Genomic DNA, 19643 nt, shown 5'->3' on the forward strand with positions numbered 1-19643 from the left:
TGTGTGTGTGTGTGTGTGTGTGTGTGTGTGTGTACTGTGTGTGTGTGTACTGTGTGTGTATTGCGTGTGAGTGAGTGAGTGAGTGAGTGAGTGAGTGAGTGAGTGAGTGAGTGAGTGAGTGTACCGTGTGCGTGTGGCGCTCTGGGCATGTGCACAAACACACCTGGCAGATACACCTGTAACTGTCCGTCAGGGCTCAGTAAACACGGCAGCAATACTGCCGCCGGCACTTGTGAGGGGGCCGAGGCCATGTTATCCCGAGTTCCAATCCAGATGTCTGCCTGAACTCACAGCTGTAACCATAACATGAAATAGCAGCAATCTGATACCTGATTGTTGTTGTTCTGGAATGTACTTTGTTTCTTCTCTGTTTCTCATTTTTATTCTCACTAGGATGTGTTCAGTTGTCTGCCTCCTCCTCACTTCTCTCCTCAAGTGTTTATGTTTGTGTATTCTCTCTCTCTCTCTCTCTCTCTCTCTCTCTCTCTCTCTCTCTCTCTCTCTCTCTCTCTCTCTCTCTCTCTCTCTCTCTCTCTCTCTCTCTCTCTCTCTCTCTCTCTCTCTCTCTCTCTCTCTCTCTCTCTCTCTCTCTCTCTCTCTCTCTCTCTCTCTCTCTCTCTCTCTCTCTCTCTCTCTACTCCCTCTCTACTCCCATCTCTCCATCTTTCCATCTTTCCATCTCTGTGTGCAGACATGGATGAGTGTAAGGAGCAGACTGCTGATTGCCCCAACAACTCATCCTGTGTGAACACCCCAGGGTCCTACACCTGCATCTGCCAGTCTGGGTACAAACTAACAGAGAGCAGGTGTGAGGGTGAGAAACATGCTTTTATCATATGGGACACCTTTCAACGTGTCACTTCGTATAAGTGTGTGTGTGTACTGTGTGTGTGTGTGTGTTTACTGTGTGTGTGTGTACTGTGTGTGTATTGTGTGTGTGTGTGTGTGTGTGTGTGTGTGAGTGAGTGAGTGAGTGAGTGAGTGAGTGAGTGAGTGAGTGAGTGAGTGTACCGTGTGCGTGTGGCGCTCTGGGCATGTGCACAAACACACCTAGCAGATACACCTGTAACTGTCCGTCAGGGCTCAGTAACCACGTCAACAATACTGCCGCCGGCACTGGTGAGGGGGCCGAGGCCATGTTATCCCTGACCTCTGACCTCTAACCCCTGATCCGTGACCTCTAACCCCATGACCTTTGGCCGAGTTCCAATCCAGATATCTGCCTGAACTCACAGCTGTAACCATAACATGAAATAGCAGCAATCTGATACCTGATTGTTGTTGTTCTGGAATGTACTTTGTTTCTTCACTGTTTCTCATTTTTATTCTCACTGGGATGTGATCAGTTGTCTGCCTCCTCCTCACTTCTCTCCTCAAGTGTTTATGTTTGTGTATTCTCTCTCTCTCTCTCTCTCTCTCTCTCTCTCTCTCTCTCTCTCTCTCTCTCTCTCTCTCTCTCTCTCTCTCTCTCTCTCTCTCTCTCTCTCTCTCTCTCTCTCTCTCTCAGACATAGATGAGTGTAATGCAACTGCTGGTATCTGTGGAGGGGGAGGGACATGTCAGAACCAGGAAGGAAACTACAGTTGCCTCTGTCTACCTGGATACAGTAATCATGGCAACAAACAGGCGAGGTGCTCAGGTGAGGACAGAATATGGTACCATGATGCACTGCTTCCCACTATATGGTACAGTGAGGTACGATAACTTTGTATGTCTTAGAAGAGGAACTAGAACAGGGTTCCTATTTGAACAGTCTTTTATTATGTCTAAATCTAACATAACATTACATTACATCTATATCTAACATAACATAATATACATCTATATCTAACATAACATTACATTACATCTATCTATATCTAACATAACATAACATTACATCTATCTATATCTAACATAACATAATATACATCTATATCTAACATAACATTACATTACATCTATCTATATCTAACATAACATAACATTACATCTATATCTAACATAACATAACATTACATCTATATCTAACATAACATAACATTACATCTATATCTAACATAACATAACATTACATTACATCTATATCTAACATAACATAACATTACATTACATTACATCTATATCTAACATAACATAACATTACATTACATCTATATCTAACATTACATAACATTACATCTATATCTAACATAACATAACATTACATTACATCTATATCTAACATAACATAACATAACATTACATTACATCTATATCTAACATAACATAACATTACATTACATTACATCTATATCTAACATAACATAACATTACATTACATTACATCTATATCTAACATAACATAACATTACATCTATATCTAACATAACATTACATTACATCTATATCTAACATTACATAACATTACATCTATATCTAACATAACATAACATTACATTACATCTATATCTAACATAACATAACATTACATTACATTACATCTATATCTAACATAACATAACATTACATTACATCTATATCTAACATTACATAACATTACATCTATATCTAACATAACATAACATTACATTACATCTATATCTAACATAACATAACATTACATTACATTACATCTATCTATATCTAACATAACATGACATACATCTATCTATATCTAACATAACATAACATTACATTACATCTATCTATATCTAACATAACATAACATACATCTATCTATATCTAACATAACATAACATCTATATCTAACATAACATAACATTACATTACATTACATCTATCTATTTCTAACATAACATAACATACATCTATCTATATCTAACATAACATAACATACATCTATCTATATCTAACATAACATAACATCTATATCTAACATAACATTACATCTATATCTAACATAACATAACATTACATCTATATCTAACATAACATTACATCTATATCTAACATAACATAACATTACATCTATATCTAACATAACATTACATTACATTACATCTATCTATTTCTAACATAACATAACATACATCTATCTATATCTAACATAACATAACATACATCTATCTATATCTAACATAACATTACATTACATCTATCTATATCTAACATAACATAACATACATCTATCTATATCTAACATAACATAACATCTATATCTAACATAACATAATATACATTTATATCTAACATAACTGAATGTACATCTATATCTAACATAACATAACATTACATTACATCTATATCTAACATAACATTACATTACATTACATCTATATCTAACATAACATAACATTACATTACATTACATTACATTACATCTATATCTAACATAACATAACATTACATTACATCTATATCTAACATAACATTACATTACATTACATCTATATCTAACATAACATTACATTACATTACATTACATTACATTACATCTATCTATATCTAACATAACATAACATTACATTACATCTATATCTAACATAACATTACATTACATTACATCTATATCTAACATAACATAACATTACATTACATCTATATCTAACATAACATAACATTACATTACATTACATCTATCTATATCTAACATAACATAACATTACATTACATCTATATCTAACATAACATAACATTACATTACATCTATCTATATCTAACATAACATAACATTACATTACATCTATATCTAACATAACATAACATTACATTACATTACATTACATTACATCTATCTATATCTAACATAACATAACATTACATTACATCTATATCTAACATAACATAACATTACATTACATTACATCTATATCTAACATAACATTACATTACATTACATTACATCTATCTATATCTAACATAACATAACATACATCTATCTATATCTAACATAACATAACATTACATTACATTACATCTATATCTAACATAACATAACATTACATTACATCTATCTATTTCTAACATAACATAACATACATCTGTCTATATCTAACATAACATTACATTACATCTATCTATTTCTAACATAACATAACATACATCTATCTATATCTAACATAACATAACATTACATTACATCTATATCTAACATAACATAATATACATTTATATCTAACATAACATTACATTACATCTATCTATTTCTAACATAACATAACATACATCTGTCTATATCTAACATAACATTACATTACATCTATCTATATCTAACATAACATAACATACATCTATCTATATCTAACATAACATTACATTACATCTATCTATATCTAACATAACATTACATTACATCTATCTATATCTAACATAACATTACATTACATCTATATCTAACATAACATTACATTACATCTATCTATATCTAACATAACATAACATACATCTATCTATATCTAACATAACATAACATTACATTACATCTATATCTAACATAACATAATATACATTTATATCTAACATAACATTACATTACATCTATCTATTTCTAACATAACATAACATACATCTGTCTATATCTAACATAACATTACATTACATCTATCTATTTCTAACATAACATAACATACATCTATCTATATCTAACATAACATAACATACATCTATCTATATCTAACATAACATAACATACATCTATCTATATCTAACATAACATAATATACATTTATATCTAACATAACATTACATTACATCTATCTATATCTAACATAACATAACATTACATCCATATCTACATCTATATCTAAACTGGTACCCTAAACTGGTTTGAACGTGACCCGGTACCCCAAACCAGTTTGAACGTGACCCCGTACCCTAAATCAGTATGAACGTGACCCGGGACCCTAAACCAGTTTTAACTTGACCCCGTACCCTAAACCAGTATGAACTGTGATCCCGTACCCTAAACCAGTTTGAACTGTGACCCCGTACCCTAAACCAGTATGAACGTGACCCCGTACCCTAAACCAGTTTGAACGTGACCCCGTACCCTAAACCAGTTTGAACGTGACCCCGTACCCTAAACCAGTTTGAACGTGACCCCGTACCCTAAACCAGTTTGAACGTGACCCCGTACCCTAAACCAGTTGGAACGTGACCCCGTACCCTGAACCAGTTTGAACGTGACCCCACACCCTAAACCAGTTTGAATGTGACCCCGTACCCTAAACCAGTTTGAACGTGACCCCGTACCCTAAACCAGTTTGAACGTGACCCCGTACCCTAAACCAGTATGAACGTGACTCCGTACCCTAAACCAGTTTGAACTGTGACCCCGTACCCTGAACCAGTTTGAACGTGACCCCGTACCCTAAACCAGTTTGAACGTGACCCCGTACCCTAAACCAGTATGAACGTGACTTTTCGGTAACATCAGTGCTGTGGCACTCACAGACAATATCTTTGCAGTTTTGGAAACGTCGGAGTGTTTTCTTTCCAAAAAAATATCTTGTTAAAAACGGGAACGTTTTTCATCCAAAAATTAAAAGAGCGCCCCCTATATCGAAGAAGTTAACTCAAATCAAATCAAATGTTATTGGTCACATGCGCCAGGTGTAGTAGACCTTACAGTGAAATGCTAAATACAACAGGTGTAGTAGACCTTACAGTGAAATGCTGAATACAACAGGTGTAGTAGACCTTACAGTGAAATGCTGAATACAACAGGTGTAGTAGACCTTACTGTGTAATGCTGAATACAACAGGTGTAGTAGACCTTACAGTGAAATACTGACTACAACAGGTGTAGTAGACCTTAGAGTGAAATGCTGAATACAATAGGTGTAGTAGACCTTACAGTGAAATGCTGAATACAACAGGTGTAGTAGACCTTACAGTGAAATACTGACTACAACAGGTGTAGTAGACCTTACAGTGAAATGCTGAATACAACAGGTGTAGTAGACCTTACAGTGAAATACTGACTACAACAGGTGTAGTAGACCTTACAGTGAAATGCTGAATAAAACAAGTGTAGTAGACATTACAGTGGAATGCTGAATACAACAGGTGTAGTAGACCTTACAGTGAAATGCTGAATACAAAAGGTGTAGTAGACCTTACCGTGAAATGCTGAATACAACAGACCTTACAGTGAAATGCTGAATACAACAGGTGTAGTAGACCTTACAGTGAAATACTGAATACAACAGGTGTAGTAGACCTTACAGTGAAATGCTGAATACAACAGGTGTAGTAGAGCTTACAGTGAAATGCTGAATACAACAGGTGTAGTAGACCTCACAGTGAAATGCTGACTACAACAGGTGTAGTAGACCTTACAGTGAAATGCTGAATACAACAGGTGTAGTAGACCTTACAGTGAAATGCTGAATACAGCAGGTGTAGTAGACCTTACAGTGAAATGCTGACTACAACAGGTGTAGTAGACCTTACAGTGAAATGCTGACTACAACAGGTGTAGTAGACCTTACAGTGAAATGCTGAATACAACAGGTGTAGTAGACCTTACAGTGAAATGCTGAATACAACAGGTGTAGTAGACCTTACAGTGAAATACTGAATACAACAGGTGTAGTAGACCTTACAGTGAAATGCTGAATTCAACAGGTGTAGTAGACCTTACAGTGAAATGCTGAATACAACAGGTGTAGTAGACCTTACAGTGAAATACTGAATACAACAGGTGTAGTAGACCTTACAGTGGAATGCTGAATGCAACAGGTGTAGTAGACCTTACAGTGAAATACTGACTACAACAGGTGTAGTAGACCTTACAGTGAAATGCTGAATAAAACAAGTGTAGTAGACATTACAGTGGAATGCTGAATACAACAGGTGTAGTAGACCTTACAGTGAAATGCTGAATACAAAAGGTGTAGTAGACCTTACCGTGAAATGCTGAATACAACAGACCTTACAGTGAAATGCTGAATACAACAGGTGTAGTAGACCTTACAGTGAAATACTGAATACAACAGGTGTAGTAGACCTTACACTGAAATGCTGAATACAACAGGTGTAGTAGAGCTTACAGTGAAATGCTGAATACAACAGGTGTAGTAGACCTCACAGTGAAATGCTGACTACAACAGGTGTAGTAGACCTTACAGTGAAATGCTGAATACAACAGGTGTAGTAGACCTTACAGTGAAATGCTGAATACAGCAGGTGTAGTAGACCTTACAGTGAAATGCTGACTACAACAGGTGTAGTAGACCTTACCCCGTACCCTAAACCAGTTGGAACGTGACCCCGTACCCTAAACCAGTTGGAAAGTGACCCCGTACCCTGAACCAGTTTGAACGTGACCCCGTACCCTAAACCAGTATGAACTGTGACCCCGTACCCTAAACCAGTTTGAACTGTGACCCCGTACCCTAAACCAGTATGAATGTGACCCCGTACCCTAAACCAGTTTGAACTGTGACCCCGTACCCTAAACCAGTTGGAACGTGACCCCGTACCCTAAACCAGTTGGAAAGTGACCCCGTACCCTGAACCAGTTTGAACGTGACCCCGTACCCTAAACCAGTTTGAACTGTGACCCCGTACCCAACACATCGTCTTGCAGGAGGCAGAACTAAGACTCTGAGTGCGTCCCAATAATCCTTCCTCTCTCGTGAAGTGTGCACTTGTTCACTTTCCTTCACTGAACTCACACTAGCATGCCTCCACCAATCCAATGCTTTTAGTTTTGAAGTAGTGTACACTTCAGAAGGAAGGACAGAGTAGTGAAATGACTTAGTGGCCTCCTGGGTGGAATGTTTATTCATATTTTTCATACTTTTATAATTAATAAACGCTTTTGTTTAACTGCCGAAAATCTGGTCTTTCTTTGTCAAACGGTTTTGTTATATTTCAGTCTTCTGTGATGTATATAAAGTCTAATATCGGGATGCAAACTAAACATTTGATACATTTCAGCTCTGTATCTGACATGGTAGAGGTGTCTTATTTTTTTCATCCCATAACCAGGTGTGTGAGGTGTATATTTTTGTGTCAAAGTTTAAGACTACCAAGAAACACTGTGACCCTGTTTTAGCCTACTGCAGTAAATCAATGGCACACAAACCATGTGGATGGCTGACACCCCTCACCTAAGGTTGTTGTTCTGGAATGTTCTTTGTTTCCTCTCTCTCTCTCTCTCTCTCTCTCTCTCTCTCTCTCTCTCTCTATCTCTCTCTCTCTCTCTCTCTCTCTCTCTCTCTCTCTCTCTCTACTCCCATCCTCCATCTTTCCATCTCTGTGTGCAGACATGGATGAGTGTAAGGACCAGACTCCTGATTGCCCCAACAACTTATCCTGTGTGAACACCCCAGGGTCCTACACCTGCATCTGCCAGTCTGGGTACAAACTAACAGAGAGCAGGTGTGAGGGTGAGAAACATGCTTTTATCATATGGGACTCCTTTCAACGTGACACTTCGTATAAGTGTGTGTGAGAGTGTGTGTGTGTGTACTGTGTGTGTGTGTACTGTGTGTGTATTGCGTGTGTGTGTGTGAGTGAGTGAGTGAGTGAGTGAGTGAGTGAGTGAGTGTACTGTACTGTGTGCGTGTGGCGCTCTGGGCATGTGCACAAACACACCTGGCAGATACACCTGTAACTGTCCGTCAGGGCTCAGTAACCACGGCAGCAATACTGCCGCCGGCACTGGTGAGGGGGCCGAGGCCATGTTATCCCTGACCTCTGACCTCTAACCCCATGACCTTTGGCCGAGTTCTAATCCAGATATCTGCCTGAACTCACAGCTGTAACCATAACATGAAATAGCAGCAATCTGATACCTGATTGTTGTTGTTCTGGAATGTACTTTGTTTCTTCACTGTTTCTAATTTTTATTCTCACTGGGATGTGATCAGTTGTCTGCCTCCTCCTCACGTGTTTATGTTAATGTTTGTGTATTCTCTCTCTCTCTCTCTCTCTCTCTCTCTCTCTCTCTCTCTCTCTCAGACATAGATGAGTGTAATGCAACTGCTGGTATCTGTGGAGGGGGAGGGACCTGTCAGAACCAGGAAGGAAGCTACAGTTGCCTCTGTGTACCTGGATACAGTAATCATGGCAACAAACAGGCGAGGTGCTCAGGTGAGGACAGAATATGGTACCATGATGCACTGCTTCCCACTATATGGTACAGTAAGGTACGATAACTTTGTCTGTCTTAGAAGAGGAACTAAAACAGGGTTCCTATTTGAACCGTCTTTAATTATGTCTATATACATAACATAAACATAACATACATATATATCTAACATTACATACATATATATCTAACATCACAAAACATACATCTAGGTAATTGAGAAGAAGAAGTTGTTTAGAAGCCTCTTGGACCTAGACTTGGTGCTCCGGTACCGCTTGCCATCCAGTAGCAGAGAGAACAGTCTATGACTAGGGTGGCTGGAGTCATGACAATGTTTAGGGCCTTCCTCTGACACCGCCTGGTATAGAGGTCCTGGATGACAGGAAGCCTGGCCCCGGTGATGTACTGGGCCGTACGCACTACCCTCTGTAGTGCCTTGCGGTCTGAGGCCGAGCAGTTGCCATACCAGGCGGTGATGCAACCTTTCAATGGTGCAGATGTAGAACTTTTTGAGGATCTGAGGACCCATTTCAGTCTCCTGGGGGGTCAATAGGCGTTGGCGTGCCCTCTTCACCACTGTCTTGTTGTGTTTGGACCATGATAGTTTGTTGGTGATTTGAACACCAAGGAACTTGAATATCTCAACCAGCTCCACTACAGACCCGTCGATGAGAATGGGGGCGTGCTCGGCCCTCCTTTTCCTGTAGTCCACAATCACAATGACTGTCATCCAAATGAAAGCTAAACAGTCAGTGAGCATTTACAATTCTAAAAGCAATGGATATTTTGGATAATTGGACGCCGAGGGAATATATCCAATTTTAAGTGCAGTCCTCTGGACCACGTTGAAGATCAAATGCGGCACACTTGGAAAAATGAGTTTGACCCCCTGAACTAGACTGTTAAAGAGGTCACTACCCTCACTGATCCCCATGTTACTTCCTCAAACAGAGGTTACAGTTGTGACACTGCAAACCGCCTCATAAGGACAGGTCTAGGTTCAGTTTTACTGTGTAAGCCTGGATAATGATGATCAGTAAGGGACTATGTAAACTGATCTGAGTGTGGTGCTTATATTACAGTAGGGACTTTCCTCTGTTGCTGTAGATACCGTTATTCCACTAGCAGCTTCCTCTTTGTAGTGCTGCGGCCCAAATGACACCCCTTTCCCTGTATAGTGCACAACACTAGACCAGGGACCATAGTGCACTGTATAATAGGTTGTCATTTGGGATGTGTCCTAGGATGGTTACCATGGAAACATTTCATGACTGGTGTGCTGTGGGTTTCTGGGTGTTTTAATCTCCACCTCAACTTCCTCTCTGTCTCATGTCTTCATTTATATCTTAGTTAGTTGGTATCTGATGGTTAACATGGTTACCCATGGCAACAACTTGGATCTACTATTTTGTTGTGTTGTTGTGTTGTGGTGTGTGTTGTGTTGTTGTGGTATGGTGTTGTGTTGGGGTGTGTGGTGTGTGGTGGTGTGTTGTTGTGGTATGGTGTTGTGTTGTGTTGGGGTGTGTGTTGTGTTGTGTGGTGTGTAGTGTTGTTGTGGTGTGTATTGTGGTGTGGTGTGTATTGTGTTGTGCTGTTGTGTTGTATTGTGGTGTGTAGTGTTGTGGTGTGTATTGTGGTGTGTTGTGTTGGTGTGGTGTGGTGTGTGTTATGTAGTGTTGTTGTATTGTGGTGTGTGTTGTGTAGTGTTGTTGTGGTGTGTAGTGTTGTTGTATTGTGGTGTGTTGTGGTGTGTTGCGTTTGGGTGTGTGGTGTGGTGTGTGGTGTGGTGTGTAGTGTTGTTGTATTGTGGTGTGTTGTATTGTGTTGTGGTGTGTGTTGTGGTGTGGTGTGTAGTGTTGTTGTCTTGTGGTGTGTAGTGTTGTTGTATCGTGGTGTGTAGTGTTGTTGCATCGTGGTGTGTGGTGTGTAGTGTTGTTGTATTGTGGTGTGTTGTGTAGTGTTGTTGCATCGTGGTGTGTGGTGTGTAGTGTTGTTGTATTGTGGTGTGTTGTGTAGTGTTGTTGTATTGTGGTGTGTTGTGGTGTGGTGTGTAGTGTTGTTGTTTCGTGGTGTGTGGTGTGTTGTGGTGTGGTGTGTAGTGTTGTTGTATCGTGGTGTGTGGTGTGTAGTGTTGTTGTATTGTGGTGTGTGTTGTGGTGTGTGGTGTGTAGTGTTGTTGTATTGTGGTGTGTTGTGGTGTGGTGTGTAGTGTTGTTGTATCGTGGTGTGTTGTGGTGTGTTGTGGTGTGTTGTATTGTGGTGTATTGTGGTGTGTTGTATCGTGGTGTGTTGTGTTTGTATTTATTAAGGATCCCCATTAGTTCCAGCCAAGGCAGCAGCTAATCTTCCAGGGGTCCAGCAACATTGAAGCAGTTTAAAAACATTACAAAACATTCACAGCAGATTTCACAACACACTAAGTGTGTGTCCTTTAGGCCGTTACTCACTTACCACATACAGTATCTACAGCACAACATCCATGTGCAGTGCGTATGTTATCGTGTTTGTGCTTATGTTTGTGTTGCTTCACAGTCCCCACTGTTCCATAATTTTTATCCATTTTTTAAACTTACTTGATGTGGAAGAGATTTCCATGTAGTCATGGCTCTATGTAGTACTGTGTGTTTCCTGTAGTCTGTTCTGGACTTGGGGATTGTGAAGAGACCTCTAGTGGCATGTCTTGTGGGTTGTCTGACTTGCCTAGTATGAAGATACACATCAATTGTTGTTGTGGTGCAGAAAAGACAGGTGTGTTATTTGTCATTGTGTTTGTGTTGTTGTGCAGGTGGGATTGTTTAGTTGCGTAGGTGTGATTGTGTTGTGTCCTGTTGTGTTATGTTGTGTTGTGTTGTGCTGTGTAGTGTCGATCCAGGTGTGATGGCAGTGTTTTGTGTTTCCTTCAGTACTGACATGTGACCAGTTTAAAGAGGATGAGACTCCTGGACAGGTGAGTTCAAAACCCAGGCACCTGTGTTTTAATTAATACTTTCAAGAACTATCTTCTGACACAACATTATATGTCTTGCTATAAATGTTTTTACTCACATGAAGTCAATGAACTTCTCCTCTCTCTCAGAATGTCCCAGGTTTAGCTGATCTCCTGTCTCTGATGAGGAACAGCTGTCTGGCTTTAAATAACTCTGGGGACGCAGCCGGAGGGAGACTGACTGGAGATGGGTTACTGGAGGTAAACCACACACAAACACACAAACACACAAACACACACACACACACACACACACCCACACACACACACACACACACACACACCCACACACGGTGCAATCATGGATCCATGTAAACATATACACCTCGTTCACTCACTTCCTGTTTCCTGTTTCTACTTCCTGTGTGTAGAATGTCTTCACGCAGATAGACAGTTTCCTGTCTCAAGGTATCCTAAGCAACAGCCGTGAGGTGAGTAGGTTGCTCGGCGCTGTGGAGGACGCCATGAAGCTCATAGCGCCGCAGCTCAGAGACACCCACACCACCATGGAAACAGACCACACAGGTAACACACACACACTCCTGAACACACACACACACACACACACACACACACACACACACACACACACACAAACATGCACACACACACACACACACATGCACACACACAAACACACACACACACACACACATGCACACACACACACACACACACACACACGAACGCACATACACTCCTGAACACACTCACACACACCCTCCTTCACCTTTTACCTTGTCCTTGTACACAGACGCTGAGATTGCAGTGAGGAGGGGACAGACTCCGCCCATTGGGCCAATCAGCCTGGCCAATGACAATGCTCGACTGGACACCAGCTGGGAGACAGCCACCGGCAACGGGACGTACCCAGGTAGGCTACTCTTCATCATCATCACCACCATCATCACCATCATCTCGGCCATTCCTCACAGACCTCAATAATTAAGCTATTTTTATTCATGGTAGTGCACATGTACCTCAGGTCATTGCGGACCTGTTCCCTCAATCGATTTTGGTTAAGACACAAAGTAAAAGCCTCCTAGTGAATCTGTTTAGAATAACCAAGCTCCTATTATTGATATATTCTAAGTATTTAGAACATCAAGTCAAAGATATCTTAAATCATTCCCCCCAAATTTGTGAATAAAGATCTCGTCACCACCCCTGTTGTGTACCAGTTCACCACTTGCCTGAAATAAACCCTAAATTCAGAGGTCAGGTCTTTGTCTTACGGATCCTGGATCCGCCCGTGCACGGTTTTCAGCAGTTCCTTGGGACGACAGAGGCAGGTATTGAGATCCGGCTCGAAGGACCAAATTGTTACGAGAATTATGTTCTCGTAATCCAATTCAATTAAACTACTCGGTCTGCAACCCCGAATTTGTAAGATCCTGGTTGAATGAAACAGACGGAGGCCCAGCTAAAATAGTCAAAATGTTTATTCACGAGAGCACTGGTTCGTTGTACAAAACCATTCATTTTAAACAGACTCCTTACGCACATACTTTCACACACAAACAGACTCCTTACGCACATACTTTCACACACAAACAGACTCCTTACGCACGTACTTTCACACACAAACAGACTCGTTACGCACATACTTTCACACACAAACAGACTCCTTACGCACATACATTCACACACAAACAGAATGTATGCAACACACATACTGTCTCACTACCCAACCGACAGAGATTCGGTAGACCTTGAGACATTGAGACGTACTCCCCGTCCTCACCCAAATCTCTAGTCAGGTTGGCACCGAATTTGGCTCAGACAGTCTGTGTTTTAAGATACTATAAAGACATATTGTACAGATATATTGTTTTACCCTAATTCTGACTAAAACTACACTCACAGATATATAATTTTACTGACTAAAACTACACACATCATTAGAATAATTTCATGATTCTCATCAATTTCATACAATTATATGGTTTCAGGGTGGAATATTCTAATCATTCATTTAAACATATAAATTCCATCAACACTAAGTACTCTAACTTTTAGTACCAATAACTTTCCAAAACTACCAATGTTGCCCAGAAATCTTGGATTCTGGATATTCTGTTTATTCCCTCTTTATTCCTGGAATCTTCCAACCAGGAAACCTGAAAAATCTGAGAATTCTGGGAAAGGTACAAGACATTCTGGTAACTTGTTTCTTTCTGTGCTTCACAGGTTTGACTCTGGCTGGGTTGGTGTGTTACAAGACAGTGGAGAGATATGTCAACAACTCCTTCCAAAACCTCACTGACACAGACACAGACACAGACACAGACACAGACACGGCGTCAAAGCCTAACTACCAGATCAGTTCCAAGGTGGTAACAGCCTTTGTCAGTAACCCAGCAACAGACCAACTCACCAAGCCTGTCATCCTCACCTTCAAACATCTACAGGTATCACTTAATAATATTATAATAGCTGATGTTAATATATGATGTATGTAAATATTATAGTATATTATAATAGCTGATGTTAATATATGATGTATGTAAATATTATAGTATATTATAATCGTACGTCTACAGCTAGGACTTTATCCTGACAATGGCCTAACATAATCACGATGGCCTAACATAATCACGATGGCCTAACATAATCACGATGGCCTAACATAATCACGATGGCCTAACATAATCACGATGGCCTAACATAATCACGATGGCCTAACATAATCACGATGGCCTAACATAATCACGATGGCCTAACATAATCACGATGGCCTAACATAATCACGATGGCCTAACATAATCACGATGGCCTAACATAATCACGATGGCCTAACATAATCACGATGGCCTAACATAATCACGATGGCCTAACATAATCAGGATGGCCTAACATAATCACGATGGCCTAACATAATCACGATGGCCTAACATAATCACGATGGCCTAACATAATCACGATGGCCTAACATAATCACGATGGCCTAACATAATCACGATGGCAAAACATAATCACGATGGCCTAACATAATCACGATGGCCTAACATAATCACGATGGCCTAACATAATCACGATGGCCTAACATAATCACGATGGCCTAACATAATCACGATGGCCTAACATAATCACGATGGCCTAACATAATCACGATGGCCTAACATAATCACGATGGCCTAACATAATCACGATGGCCTAACATAATCACGATGGCCTAACATAATCACGATGGCCTAACATAATCACGATGGCCTAACATAATCACAATGGCCTAACATAATCACGATGGCCTAACATAATCACGATGGCCTAACATAATCACGATGGCCTAACATAATCACGATGGCCTAACATAATCACGATGGCAAAACAATCACGATGGCCTAACATAATCACGATGGCCTAACATAATCACGATGGCCTAACATAATCACGATGGCCTAACATAATCACAATGGCCTAACATAATCACGATGGCCTAACATAATCACGATGGCCTAACATAATCACAATGGCCTAACATAATCACGATGGCCTAACATAATCACGATGGCAAAACATAATCATGATGGCCTAACATAATCACGATGGCCTAACATAATCACGATGGCCTAACATAATCACGATGGCCTAACATAATCACAATGGCCTAACATAATCACGATGGCCTAACATAATCACGATGGTCTAACATAATCACGATGGCCTAACATAATCAGGATGGCCTAACATAATCAGGATGGCCTAACATAATCACGATGGCCTAACATAATCACGATGGCCTAACATAATCACGATGGCCTAACATAATCACGATGGCCTAACATAATCACAATGGCCTAACATAATCACAATGGCCTAACATAATCACGATGGCCTAACATAATCAGGATGGCCTAACATAATCAGGATGGCCTAACATATTGACACTCTTGCTGCCTTCTGAAATGAAGAAACATTTCTCTAAGAAGTGCTTAGCCTCTCTCTCTCTCCCCCCCCCAACCCAGGTGAGGGCAGAGTCATCAGAAATGAACTATACCTGTGTGTTCTGGCGTGTCCATGAAAAGGACGGGGCGTGGTCAAGTCGTGGCTGTACCAAAGTCACATCTAACGCTACATACACTGTGTGTTCCTGTTCCCACCTTAGCAGCTTTGCTGTTCTCATGGCCCTCTACCCTGTACAGGTATACACACACACACACACACACACACACACACACACACCGGATGATGTCAAGATAATGCTCCTTAAGTCGGTTAGGAATTCTACTTTGTGCATGACACAAGTAATTTTTCAAACAATTGTTTACAGACAGATCATTTCACTTATAATTCACTGCATCACAATTCCAGTGGGTAACAAGTTTACATACATTAACTTGACTGTGCCTTTAACTTAGGATAGCTGAAGATGCTTAACATTAACTGAGGATAGCTGAATATGCTTAACATTAACTGAGGATAGCTGAAGATGCTTAACATTCACTGAGGATAGCTGAAGATGCCTAACATTAACTGAGGATAGCTGAAGATGCTTAACCTTAACTGAGGATAGCTGAAGATGCCTAACATTCACTGAGGATGGCTGAAGATGCTTAACATTCACTGAGGATAGCTGAAGATGCTTAACATTCACTGAGGATAGCTGAAGATGCTTAACATTCACTGAGGATAGCTGAAGATGCTTAACATTAACTGAGGATAGCTGAAGATGCTTAACATTCACTGAGGATAGCTGAAGATGCTTAACATTAACTGAGGATAGCTGAAGATGCTTAACATTAACTGAGGATAGCTGAAGATGCTTAACATTAACTGAGGATAGCTGAAGATGCTTAACATTCACTGAGGATAGCTGAAGATGCTTAACATTCACTGAGGATAGCTGAAGATGCTTAACATTAACTGAGGATAGCTGAAGATGCTTAACATTCACTGAGGATAGCTGAAGATGCTTAACATTAACTGAGGATAGCTGAAGATGCCTAACATTATTAACTGAGGTCTTTGTCTTAAATGGTGCAGATGGGTCTTCAAACCAAACTAGCTAACTTTGTTAACAGGGTAATTCTCTCTTTCCCTCCCTCCCTGCATCTTGATGTTATACAGTGGTGATTTTAGCATGTTAATCTTGGGGGGGAAACCCAGAGAAATGTGGGATGCATGTCAGCAAGCCACTACACAACACAACACTAAACAATACATGAATTGCACTATAATGGTGAGAAACGGTGGCCACAAACTGTTAGGACCTACATAAACAGCAGTCCAAACACCTTACCACTGCTACACCTGGCTTTCAGCTGAGCCTTGTCCGGCAGCGAAACAGTTTATTCAGCCTCATTTACTGCCTTTAAAAAAATACATAGCTGATATGGCTGTCTTGCTTATTAAACAAAATTGTTTTCTACTGACAATTGAGATACAAACTATGTCATAAGGGGACGACAAGCGGCTAAGAGGCAATACGTCATTTTGATTAAGACATTAATGAGCGAACGACGACGGACGTGGTGAATATAACTATTTGTTCAGCAATTTTGAAATGTACATTGATAGAATTCAGAACACGGGTCGTTCTTGCAGTGTTCTCCCTCTACACCAAGTCAGAACCATAGGATAAATAAAGGGGGCATATAGACAATGAAAGCTCTTAAAACAGTGTTCTCCCTGAGCAACAAGTCAGAACCATAGGATAAATAAAGGGGGCATATAGACAATGAGAGCTCTTACAATATTCCATGATTACATTTCTCTAAAACAGGTTATAGGCTCCATGTGCACCACCAAGTCAGAACGGTAGGTGAAATAAAGAGGTGAAAATAGACCAAACTACTAGGGTGAGGCACATTGAACGCCGTTTGGGTCTTTGATGTCAAAAAAGAAACACTTCAAATAACACTATTCTATTATAGAATGTTGTGTGTGATGAATTTGTGTGTAGGCCAAGTGCCACCACTACTATCAGTAGCATTGTCAAAACTATACACAAAAAAGTTATAAAGTAAGCACACCGGCCACGAACGATGTGTTTACAATCCTGCGTTGTTACAAATAGGCCAAATTATTAAGGTGAGGCACATGGGCAAATATCAGCTTACTACACAACATACACTTAGTACTACCTTCTTAGCTACAGTATACATATCTCCCTTGCAGATTACATCATTTATACAGCAGCATACAATACATTTTTGGACTCATCTCATGAAGGTGGCAGGGCTTTACTTTGTGAGCAAATTTTATCATCAAACTTATCATCAAAGCATTCTCTGGATTTATGGTGGGAACCATGAAAAAAAACACACACAGCCACTCCATTGAAATCAAGCTAAAGATTACTTTGCATTGCTTGCAGTTAGCCACTGATTCCTTACAAACCACTTACTGTTGGGTTAAGATGGCGCTGGAGAAGAACACAGACATTTTACGTCCCCCCAACCGATTGTGTTTTTTTGTTTGTTTATTTACATTTGAATGACCTGTATTCCGCCATAAGCAAACCCAGAGTTGACGCTCCTAGTACCTGGGGACTTTAATGCAGGGAAACTTAAATCCATTTTACCAAAATTTCTATCAGCATGTTAAATGTGCAACCAGAGTGAAAAAAAACTCTGGACCACCTATACTCCACACATAGAGACACATACAAAGCTCTCCCTCGCCCTCCATTTGGCAAATCTGACCATCATTCTATCCTTCTGATTCCTGCTTAGAAGCAACAATTAAAGCAGGAAGCACCAGTGACGAGATCAATAATAAAGTGGTCATATGAAGCAGATGCTAAGCTTCAGGACTGTTTTGCTATCACAGACTGGAATATGTTCCTGGGATTACTCCGATGGCATTGAGGAGTACACCACATCAGTCTTTGGCTTCATCAATAAGTGCGTCGATGACGTCATCCCCACAGTGACCATACGTACATTCCCCAACCAGAAGCCATGGATTACAGGCAACATACGCACTGAGCTAAAGGCTAGAGCCACCGCTTTCAAGGAGCTACCGCTTAACCCGGAAGCTTATAAAAAATCACGCTATGCCCTCCGATGAACCATCAAACAGGCAAAGCACCAATACAGGACTAACATAAAAGCCAAACCGGCTGCGCGAGTGGTGTTCTGTCCTCCCACACCAAACGCGATCGACACGCAGGTTGAATATCAAAACAAACTCTGAACCAATTACAGTAATTTGGGGACAGGTCGAAAATCATTAAACATTTATGACAATTTAGCTAGCTAGCTTGCACTTGCTAGCTAATTTGTCCTATTTAGCTAGTTTTCTGTTGCCAGCTAATTTGTCCTGTGATATAAACATTGAGTTGTTATTTTACCTGAAATGGTACAAGGTCCTCTACTCCGACAATTAATCCACACATAAAACAGTCAACCGAATCATTTCTATTCATCTCTCCTCCTTTTAGGCATTTTCTTCTCTTGACTTTATATTGCAATTGGCAATGTTTCATAAATTAGGTGCATTACTGCCACTGACCTCGTTCATCTTTCAGTCACCCACGTGGGGATAACCAATGAGGAGATGATACGCGGGTACATGCTTCTATAAACCAATGAGGAAAGGCAGGTCTTGCAGCGCGATCTGCATCACAAATAGAACTGACTTCTATTTTAGCCTTTTGCAATGCAAACGTTCGTTGGCACGCGTGAACAG

The 19643-nt window shown here is 40.1% G+C and overlaps 1 protein-coding gene across 11 annotated transcripts in view; it reads left to right on the plus strand.

The window, feature by feature from the left end:
- LOC110519495 (adhesion G protein-coupled receptor E5) overlaps nt 1-19643 on the plus strand; it is a 237587-nt gene that overhangs the window by 191461 nt on the left and 26483 nt on the right. For 6 of the 11 annotated variants that reach the window (XM_090195151.1, XM_090195150.1, XM_090195152.1 and 3 more), the window contains 9 exons: nt 1508-1639; nt 8196-8318; nt 8893-9024; nt 11926-11969; nt 12099-12209; nt 12380-12533; nt 12763-12882; nt 14199-14419; nt 15977-16153. In XM_090195151.1, coding sequence (XP_090051277.1) covers nt 1508-1639; nt 8196-8318; nt 8893-9024; nt 11926-11969; nt 12099-12209; nt 12380-12533; nt 12763-12882; nt 14199-14419; nt 15977-16153 — 1214 coding nt within the window. Of the gene's footprint in view, nt 1-691; nt 815-1507; nt 1640-8195; nt 8319-8892; nt 9025-11925; nt 11970-12098; nt 12210-12379; nt 12534-12762; nt 12883-14198; nt 14420-15976; nt 16154-19643 lie in introns of all 11 variants that reach the window. The other 5 variants (XM_090195155.1, XM_090195156.1, XM_090195157.1 and 2 more) reach the window with 5 other exon arrangements.

Source organism: Oncorhynchus mykiss, chromosome 13 (assembly GCF_057628025.1).
Source record: "Oncorhynchus mykiss isolate SJ-2025 chromosome 13, ASM5762802v1, whole genome shotgun sequence".
Classification (NCBI taxonomy): Eukaryota; Metazoa; Chordata; class Actinopteri; order Salmoniformes; family Salmonidae; genus Oncorhynchus; species Oncorhynchus mykiss.